This window comes from Oryctolagus cuniculus, chromosome X (assembly GCF_051225735.1).
Source record: "Oryctolagus cuniculus isolate XC-2025 breed Fujian yellow rabbit chromosome X, ASM5122573v1, whole genome shotgun sequence".
Lineage (NCBI taxonomy): Eukaryota > Metazoa > Chordata > Mammalia > Lagomorpha > Leporidae > Oryctolagus > Oryctolagus cuniculus.
The window spans coordinates 33,786,765-33,796,784 of record NC_142888.1 but is presented as its reverse complement, the minus strand read 5'-3'; the positions used below and the strand labels follow the sequence as shown (position 1 = coordinate 33,796,784).

Below are 10,020 nucleotides of genomic sequence, written 5' to 3'. Positions count from 1 at the left end.
AAACAAGAAGAAACGAACTCCTGGGAAGAAGGAATCTACCTTCTACCGCTACCGCCTCTTGGCGGAACTACAGTTCCCGGTATACTTGGCGCAGGCGCATTCCTGTGAAATTCAGACGCGCTACAATAACTTCCTACGGCTAGTTGTTTGGTTTCGTCGGCCGACGCCGCAATGCTTTTTGGGAAATGTAGTTCTTGCGCTTGTCTGACTGCCGCTAGCGAATTGAACCCAAACTAAACTTCCCAGCAAGCAGCGCACCAGCCTGGGAACTGGGGCAAGATGGCAGACGCCGAAGATGGTGTTTTGCAGCCGACTGCACCTTCTACTGCCCCAATTTCATTCGCCTTTACTCGTACGTCCTCTCGGAGGCGGCTGGTGGCCCTAAGTGATGGCGCAGAGTCCGCCCCAGAGGAGAAGGATTTCTTGAAGACCGTGGAAGGGAGGCAGCTACAAAGGTGAAGCGCCGGGTCTTTCGCCCCTTGTAAATCGGTGCCGTGGGTGCGAGCGGGAGGACTCGAGTAGTTTGCTTTGATGACAGTGGCCTGGAAAGCCTGAACCACGGCCTCAGGAAATCCGTGGAGGAGAGAAGGCAGGAGCTTGTGGGAGAAGTAGGGAAGTTGCTTTTCATGGCCGTGTGGACTGAGAAGATGTATAAGGATACTTCAGAAAGTTCGTGGGAAATGCGCATTATTTCAGTATTCATTTCCATGGACTTTTTGAAATGCCCTCACATTCATGACAGGGAATACCTTTATGATGCTGGGACACTCTGGTGTGTGCGTTCAGATAAGTGGGAAAGAGGGAATAATTACAGGACCCTGTTGTCTCAGCTAAAGTGAATGGGGGCGACTCTAATACGGGGAACGAGATGGAGCTGCAGATTCAGGTTGAGGGAGGCCGCATCAGCATCTTTAGGAAAGAAGAGGCTGAAGTGCCTGAGGGAGGGACTCGCAGAAGAGAAGCAACCGCCTAGGAGGCTGTTCTGGAGCTGGGAAGAGTCTGGCTGCAAATGGTCATCTGTAGTTCTTGGGATGAACAGACGGCCTGGCAATGATTCCTGGAAGATACTGTCATTTAAGGGCTGGAGGGACAATGACGTGCAATCAGAGGCATGGTCCATGGAGCTAGGAGGGGGCTTGGCTCTTGTGTTTCTCTGCATAGGGGGGGTGTAGCTGGAACCCACGGACCCTGCTTCTCTCCTCACCTTACCTTTCTTTGTCCACATCAGTGTGAAGCCCTCAGAGGTCCCCAAGGAACCTGTCATTCCCTTGATTCAGAATGGCTATCACAGGCAGCCCCTGGTCCAGCCCTCTGGGCTATCCACAGACACCAAGACCTTGATGGATGAGGTGCTGTCCCAGGCTGTGAAGGAACTGATTGAGGGTAAGTGGGCCCCCTCTCCCCACCCTGCTCCAGTGAAGAAAGACAAGGAAGAAGGTGGAAGATACATGGGGTGGGACCTCATTGCTCCCTCCCATTCTTCCTTAGAAACCGAGAAGTCCCTGGAAGAAAGAAAGAATGCAAATGCCGACTCCATGCTCACTATCCCCATGATCCAGAAAGGATACACCTCCAACAAGGAAGGGGTAGACAGCGAACACTCAGCTGAAACTGTGAGTTGGCCCCTTACCCCCTTGCTCCCTTGGTTTCTCCTTGCCCTGTCTGCCATGCATGCCTTCTTACACACAGCAAAGAAAGTCTGTGTGTACACTGGAGGCCTACTGCCTAGCTCTTCCTCCTTCCAGCCTTTTTGGGAACATTAACACATGAATCCAGATATTGGAATATGAAGTTGGATCCTAGGATTGTCTGAATGGGGTGAGAGGCAGAGGGAAGAGGAAATATAATAGCCATGAGGGTGGACACTGCCTGGAGTGTTTGACAAACACCAAGGAGACCAACGCGGCTGGACTGGAATTAGTAAGAGAAGTCAGGTGGCAGTGGAGGGGGTGCGGCGAGACCAGGCAGGGCTTTGTGGGTCATGATGAGAACTTTGGCTTTTACCCTGAATGAAATGATAGCCATGGGTGGGCCCTAGGCAGAGAAAGGATGCGACTTATGATTCAACAGAATCTACTGTGAACACAACAGACTAGTAAGTGAAGGTAGAAGCAGGGAGCCCAGCAGTCTAGACCAGAGATGGTAAGGACTCAGATCCAAGTGGCGTGAGAGAAGGCGAGGTAGGGTTTAGCGAGAGAGGCAAGAGCAGGGTGAGTATTCCTAATGGTAGCAGCTGCCCGAGCAGGCCATGGCAGGAAGGCTGTGTGGTGTGTCTGTTAGTGAGACAACTTGTGTGTCTGGAATGAGTGAATGAAAGGATTGAAGGAGTAACGACGGGAAGCGACCACAGGAAAGGGTAGCGGCAGGGCCATGGAAGTAAGCAAGTCTGTCCATATCTTGGACTCGACTTCTCACCTGTTCATTCATAAGTATTTTGCACTGCTTCCTCAGGGCCTACTTCTCCTATGGCCACAGAGCATCGACCATCCTGGCTTTAACTGGGGTGATTAGAAGTGAACTCATCCACCTTCATTTGTGCTCTGGTGTCTTTCATTAAAAAACAAACAAAGACCCTCCATTTACTCTTCATCCTGTTCCAGCTCTGGCCTTGTTTCTCATTTTCCCTCTGACAAGCCCCCTCCAGCAGCCTTCCACCTGTCAATTGATCACACTTCCATAGTCCTTCCTCTCCCTCAGCTCCAAACCTTGCCGTCATCTTTGCCCCTCCCTCTCTCTGTCATACCCCCACGTATGATCTGTCAACGCCGTCTTTGCCTTTTTTCTAAATGCATCCAGAATTTCACTTCTCATCACCACCAGCACCGCACATCTGGACGACTGCAGTGACTTTCTCGCTGGCCCCTCATGTGACCTCCACCTGCCTGCAGGTTGTCTGCCTCCTGCACCCAGCTCTCCTGATTGACCCCTTACCCATGCTCCTCTGCCCCCATGTCCCTGTTCCAGTCATGTTGATTTTCATAATACTCTTCACACACACCGAGTTTTGTTTGGCCTCAGAGCCTTTGCTCTTACTGTCCTCTCTGCTCACAACACTCTTTCCTTCTCATCTCCTCATGGCTCCCCCTGTCATCTCCTGGTCTCTGTGTCAGTGTCAACTCTAGCAATCCCTCTGCATCCTCATGTCCCACGTGGGAGTGCCTGAGTTCCAAACCCAGCTCTGTCTCCTGATTCCAGAGCTTTCTGCTCAGGTGCACCCCGGAAGGCTGTGGTGATGGCCCAAGTAGTTGGGTAGTTGGGTTCTTGCCTATCAAGTGGGTTGATTTCCTGGCTCCTGGCTTCAGCCCAGCCTAGTTGCAGCTGGGAGCTCTCATACTCTTTCTCTCTCTCTCTCTCTCTCTCTCTCTGTGTGTGTGTGCATGTGCACGCGCGCGTCTGCCTCTCAGATGCACATACTCACACGCATAGAAAGCCAGTGTTTGCAAAATCTGACGCTCCTTCCTCTTCCTGAACCCATTAGGTACCAAAAGAAGCTGATTATGAGGCAGTCTCTGTGGAGGCCTATGGACTGGCCATGCTGCGGGGTATGGGCTGGAAACCTGGTGATGGCATTGGACGCACTTTCAGTCAGTGAGTTTTGGGCTAAGGGTGACGGGGTGGACGGATGGAGCTGTGAACAAGCGCCCCCCCCCGCCCCCTGCCGCCACCACCCCATGGTGACTGCCAACCCAGAACCCTTCAGGCAGGGAGAGAGGATACATTATTCCCCTAATTCAGTAGCCTCTTCCACTCCTGTTTCCAATTCCTCATTTGAAAAGTGGGGGTAACAGGATGGACTTCACAGGCCTCTCGTGAGAGTTTGATGAGATGATACCCATAAAGCACATTGAATAGGCCCCCACCCCAAGTAAGCACAGGCTAAGTATCTGCTTTTATCACACGGACTTACAATCCCTTCTCCACAATTGGAAACTCCAATGAATTTCGAAAAGCAGACAATTTTTCACAAACCATGTGGCAGCCGAACATGATCTGCATTGGCATTGAGCGTTCTTATAGCCTGTTTCTCCTGTCTGGCCTGACCGGGCATATGATTTCTGCTGTGGAAATAGAAGGTTACAAGGAAATGCTTGGTTATGAGGGCCTGCCTCAGATGCCACCGTAGATACTGTATAATATGTAGTGTATGCAGCATGGTGTTAAGTTGAAACAAATGAAGTTCCATTTCTGTAGGTCCAAAACAATCCGAAGTGAGAGATTGGAAAGGGCATTCTTGAACATTCGATGGGGTAGGATTTAGCAGGGGAGAGAGGAAGCCACTGAAGGTGCTTGTATCCCGTCCCCAGTAAATCCATATTCCTTCACGCAGAATAGTGAAGCCCCGTGTCAACTCATTGAGGCCCAAGGGGTTAGGGCTGGGCGCCAACCTGGCTGAGATGAAGGCCTTGACCTCCACCAGTTCCAGCTGCCTTCCAAGAACAAATGTGGACCAAGATCAGGATGACGGGCAGGATACGACAAGGCAGCCCGAAGGGCTGAAGACGGGGACAGCTGTGACGGTCGTTTCTGGCCATTACCGAGGCCGCTACGGGAAGGTAAGGAGCCAGGGTGTCCCTGGAGACCAAGGAAGATGGATTTGAGGGTCGGAGGCAGGAAGCATCGGGTTTGGGGTAAAAGGGCTGGAAGTCCAGGTCTTTTAGGCCTGCCTGGCACACTGCTTCACTAGGTAACACGGCAGGGCCACTTGCTAGGTTTTTCTGAGCTTCAGGTGCCAATGAAAAGGGAGCAGGGCAGGTGTTTGGTGCAGTAATTAAGACGCCACTTGGCATGCCCATATGGAAGTGCCTGGGTTTGAGGCTTGGCTCCATTCCTGATTCCAGCTTCCTGCTGGTGCCCACCCTGGCGAGTGGCAGCTAATGGCTCAGTTACCTGGGGCCCTGCTCCCATGTGGAAGCACCGGATTGAGTTCCCAGCTCTTGGCTTTGACCTGGCCCCCAGCTCCAACTGTTGTGGGCATTTGGAAAGTTAACCAGCAAATGGGATAGCTCTCTGTCTTTCAAATAAATTAAAAAGCTAATTTACAAAAGGGAGTTAGGGGGCTGGCCCTGTGGCATAGTGGGTAAAGCCGCCACCTGCAGTGCCAGCATCTCATATGGCCATTGGTTCGAGGCCTGGATGCTCCACTTCTGATCACGTTCTCTGCTATGACCTGGGAAAGCAGTGGAAAATGGCTCAAGTCCTTGGGCCCCTGTACCCGCGTGGGAGACCTGGAGGAAGCTCCTGGCTCCTGGCTTCGGCTCAGGGCAGCTTTGGCTGTTGTGGCCAAATGGGGAGTGAACCAGCAGATGGAAGACTTCTCTCTCTCTCTCTCTCTTTCTTTCTCTCTCTTCTTGTCCTTCTTTATGTGCAACTCTAACTTTCAAATAAATAAATAAATCTTAAAAAAAAGGGGGGGGGAAGATTCGGGCTGTAGCACTGGGTGTTAAAGCCCTGGCATGCAGCATTGGCATCCCATAAGGGCACCAGTTCCAGTCCTAGCTGCTCCATTTCCCATCTAGCTCCCTGCTAATGTGCCTAGGAAAGCAGCAGAAGGTGCCCCAAGACCTTGGGCCCCTGTACCCACGTGGGGGACCTGATGAAGCTGCTGGCTCCTGGCTTCAGCCTGGCCCAACCCTGGTCATTGCAGCCATTTGGGGAGTGAACCAGTGGGTGGAAAATCTGTCTTCTCCTCTCTCTCTCTCTCTCTTCCAAATAATCTTTTTTTAAAAATGAAAAAAGGAGTGAATAGCAATCATCACGAGTCTCTGAGGATTAAATACATAAAAAATGTCTGTACCCCACCCAAGAACCAGACCCGGTCCCAGCTTTTAGGGGGTCACAAGTCGGTGGGTGAAACAGGGGTCAGGTGTGTTGGAGGTAAGAGATGGACAGCTTGGTCCTAGGAATGTGGGTGGAGTCCACTTAACCTCGCTAACTTCTTCCTCTTGACGTGGTAGGTTGAAGGCCTTGACCCTGACAATGCTCGGGCCATGGTGCGTCTGACAGGGGAGAACTCTGTGGTGACTGTTAGTGAGTACTGCCTGCGCCCTGTCTCCCAGCAGGAGCATGATGAGAACTCCATGGATCTCAGTGAGTGGGCCTCCTGAATCCCCGGAGGGGAGGCAGAGAAGGGAGAAGTGCTCTGGGGCAGGAGGGGCAGGGCCTGTGTCTTGCAATGGGTTTTCCATCTGCAGAGGGGAGGGTAGCCATCTGCCTGGTGGCTGGGATTTCCTGCCAGAGGTCAGGAGGCAAAAAGAGATCTGAGTGGTTTATTTCAGTGGGGGAAGAAAAAAAAAAGTCGATCTAGTATCCCTGGGTTTTTAGCCTTTCTCAGAAGGAAAAGAAACAGGTGGGATTTTTTGGGGTGCTGAGCCCTTCTTTTGCTCTAGGGAGTGACAGGCACTAGGATTAGGGTGTGGCCAAGCAGGAGGCAGGCAGAGCAGCCCAGGGGCAGGCACTTCAGTGGGACAAGATGCTGTGGCAGGTGGATGCAGACGGTTCTCTGGGCCCCTGCGGGCTATGCGCGGTGGCTGCAGTGTCCGTGTGAGCTGGGTGGTCGGGAAAGGGCTTCCTGAAGGAGGCTGAGATGATGCAGAGTAAGGGCAGAAGCATTGTAGTAGCTGTGGTAAAGGTGTCATGATGACGAGGGGTGCTTTGGGAGGCAGCAGAGGGCCCTGGGCTCAGGCACGGCTTCAGGCAGCAGGGCCAGTGAGACACTGAGGCCCGTTCCTCTTTCCCGCCATGCACCCTTCTACAGATCAGGAGAACACAACTCCCACGGGGCGACCGACCGACCCAGCCTTGTCACAGAAGACCCTCCAAGATCAGGGTGCCCATGCCCATCTGGACTCAACGAGGAAGCGGAAACACCCCGTAGACCAGTGAGACTGTGGGCCGAGGGACGAGGGATGAGGGCAGGCATGTGGGTGAGCTCGGGCCGTCGAGGGGAGGCAGTCCATGGAAGGAACTAGGATTGACCCAATGGGTGGGTTTCCCAGCAGCGGCAAAGGTAGGGAGACTGGAATGGGCATGTGATGATGACCTGAGCCTGGTGCTGGCTCCCTCTCCACAGACAAGAAGGGCCTGTGGCCAAAAGCGAGAAGACAGCTTCCAGAAGTCCACACTGGATACACAGAGACCTGCGCGTACGCTTTGTGAACAAGCTCTACAAGAATGGCCAGTACTACAACACCAAGGTGCACACCCTGCAGCAGGGCTCACCTCCCTCCCCCAGGGAGTGGGCCTCCTTAAGCCTCTAACATCTCCCATCCCCCGGCCCCTCTCCCTAGATGACGATTGAAGATCTCCTGAGCCCAGACACCTGTGTATGTCGAACTGATGAAGGCCGAGTGTTAGAAGGTGAGGCTGAGCTGCAGCTGGGAGGCGGGGCAGAGTCCACATTCCTTGCAGGAACCAGCATGCTCTTACAGAACATGAGACCCTTCCGTGATGGTCCTTACCTGAGCCCCACTCCCCCTGACTGTCCACTTAGCATGGTGTCACCATTTCTCCTGCTTGTGACTCGTGACGGGCGCCTTTAAGGCAAGGGGTTGAGGAGGGGAGCACAGGGTGCTAGTTGTGTGTTGAGCTCCTGGTAAAGGCAGGGCCTGCAGCTTGTCCACAGTAAGTAGTAGTGTCTGTTACCACCACTGCTCCCTCCATCACAGTTATTTCTTTTCTGTTTTTTTAAGAAGATTTTATTTGTTTGAGAGGTAGTTACAGATAGTGAGAGGAAGAGACAGAGAGAAAGGTCTTCCTTCCATTGGTTCACTCCCCAAATGGCTGCAACCACTGGAGCAGTACCAATCCGAAGCCAGGAGCCAGGACCTTCTTCCAGGTCTCCCATATGGGTGCAGGGGCCCAAGGACTTGGGCCATCTTCTACTGCTTTCCCAGGCCACAGCAGAGAGCTGGATTGGAAGAGGAGCAACTGGGACTAGAACTGACACCCATATGGGATGCCGCCGGTGCTGCAGGCGGAGGATTAACCTGTGCCATGGTGCCGGCCCCTCTTTTCTATTTTTTTTTAAAGACTTACTTATTTTTGAAAGGTAGAGTTAGAGACAGAGAGAGAGAGAGAGAGAAGAGAGAGATCTTCCATCCAATGCTTCTGTCTCCAGATGGCCAGGGCTGGGCCAGGACAAAGCAAGCAGCCTGGAGCTCCATCCAGGTCTCCCATGTGGATGGAAGGGCTCAAGCACTTGGGCCATCCTCTACTGCCTTTCCAGGAACAGGAGCGGGGAACTGGATCAGAAGTGGTGCAGCCAGGACTCAAACCTACACTCATATGGGATGGCAGTATTGCAGGCAGTGGCTTGACACACTGTACCACAGCACTGGCTCCATCTCAGTTAGCTGTATGAACGGCTGCTTAGTTTTCTTCATCTTTGAAATGCGTGGAATGTGGTTCGAGGGAATACAGCAAAGGCCCCACAACCAGACCCTGGCTGGGCTGTAGGTCTCACCACCCCTCTTGCTCATCTGCAGGTGTAAAGGAGGACATGTTGGAGACACTGGTTCCCAAGACAGAAGGTGAACGCGTGATGGTGGTGCTGGGACCACAGGCCGGAAGGGTGAGTGCCAGACGTGGAGATGGGGGATTGGGGTTCACCAGGGGATGTCCTAAGGGGGCTGGGCTGGCCTTGCTAACTCTGGTCCACCCTTGCTCCAGGTAGGCCAGCTGCTGCGCCGTGACACAGCGCGAAGCAGGGCTTTGGTACAGCTGCACAGAGATGATCAGCTGGTGGAGCTGCATTATGACGCCGTGTGCCAGTACATGGGCCCCAGTGACTCCGATGAAGACTGACGGGCTCCGCTCCCATTCCCCAGGCGGCTACCAGTTCTGTGCAGTGGGAAAGAGCAGGGAAAAGCTTGCAGGCACAGACAGGGAAATGAGTAACCGGACCAAAAGGGAGACTGAAAACAAACCTGGTAGCTAGCCAAGTGGAATGGGCAATAAAAACCATTTGAAACACTTAGCAGAAGGATGGAATCCTAAGTGGTGTGCTCAGTGGCGAGGGGAGGTGAGAACTGAGACACCAGAGGTGGGAACCAGTTCATCTGTTTAGCCTCACCTCGGCACCCAGGGTGCAAGACAAGTGAATGGACCTTATTGGTCATGAGTTGAATTCAGGGTCTCGAAGCAATGGAATTTGTCCCCTGAGCAGACGTGATGGGACCCGGAAGGCCACATTTCTGAACAACTTCCTGGGTGAGAACTCCAGCAGCGGGGTCCTGCTTTTGCTCTTGGGCCAGAGCCAGCCCCCAGAGAACGTGCTGAGATGGTGATACAAGTTAACAGGAAGCAAGGCTTCCGCTTTACCAATGGGATGTGTCGGCTCTGATTGCCAGTGCAGGTGGAGCCAGTTCATTCCTGGGCCCTGTCTCGGTCCCAAAACTTTGGCTTAGAGGGAAAAAGCATGTGTGTCACTTCTCTGGTGGTTCCACCTAATTGTATGCCCAGAAAGGTATTGTCAGAGAGTCCCCCACCTTTCTCCTGTGCAGCGGGCTGAGTGAGGTACACAGTCAGTGAGGGAAGTCAGAGCTTCGCGCCTGCTCTTTGGGAATCATCCCTAGTCACTAAGCCGTCAGTGCAACCAGTGGCATTTGAGTTAGAGCTCAGCCACTGGTAGAAACTCCCAGCAGCTCAGAATAGGGGCACAGCGCTGGAGAACTGAAATGCTTACCCTAGGGCAGGATCCAACAAGGTCAAGTGCTGGCCCCGCGTAGCAAAGGCAGACAACTGTTGAGAGCCGAAATCTAGAGTATTAGAAAAAAACAGGAGTTGCACAGAACAGTGGTCGTGTGCCCAGCAAGGGATGACACAGGAAAGCTCCGCAATATAGAATCATGGCTTGAAGAACAGATGCCACACACCTGTTTAATTTACCATCCCGAGTGAACTGCAGAATTGGCATGTTCTTAAGACTGGCCAAACAGGGTTGTTCGGGCAGACAGCGGGGAGCAGAACGCCCGCCCCAGTTCCCCCATGCTCTGTCCTAGCTGGGATTACCCTGCACCACAG

The 10,020-nt window shown here is 53.1% G+C and overlaps 1 protein-coding gene across 2 annotated transcripts; it reads left to right on the top strand.

The window, feature by feature from the left end:
* The first annotated feature begins 265 nt into the window (after positions 1-265).
* GPKOW (G-patch domain and KOW motifs) lies at positions 266-8,974 on the top strand. Of its 2 annotated transcripts, none has more exons than XM_017349756.3 (11): positions 266-455; positions 1,229-1,383; positions 1,489-1,613; positions 3,479-3,588; positions 4,418-4,553; positions 5,955-6,087; positions 6,755-6,878; positions 7,070-7,193; positions 7,287-7,356; positions 8,484-8,569; positions 8,668-8,974. In XM_017349756.3, the coding sequence occupies exons 1-11, from the start codon at positions 280-282 to the stop codon at positions 8,800-8,802; spliced, it is 1,374 nt and encodes a 457-aa protein (XP_017205245.1). In that variant the 5' UTR covers positions 266-279; the 3' UTR covers positions 8,803-8,974. The 2 variants fall into 2 exon arrangements, with proteins under 2 accessions (XP_017205245.1, XP_002719917.1); XM_002719871.5 differs by having other exon boundaries at positions 4,328-4,553.
* Positions 8,975-10,020: the final 1,046 nt, after the last annotated feature.

Excerpts from the sequence above, each read along its gene's own strand:
- GPKOW (XM_002719871.5), top strand. The coding sequence starts at position 280 with ATGGCAGACGCCGAAGATGGTGTTTTGCAGCCGACTGCACCTTCTACT. Across the intron at positions 3,589-4,327 it reads ATTGGACGCACTTTCAGTCA|AATAGTGAAGCCCCGTGTCA; the intron begins GTGAGTTTTGGG and ends TCCTTCACGCAG. Across the intron at positions 7,194-7,286 it reads GCCAGTACTACAACACCAAG|ATGACGATTGAAGATCTCCT; the intron begins GTGCACACCCTG and ends CCCTCTCCCTAG.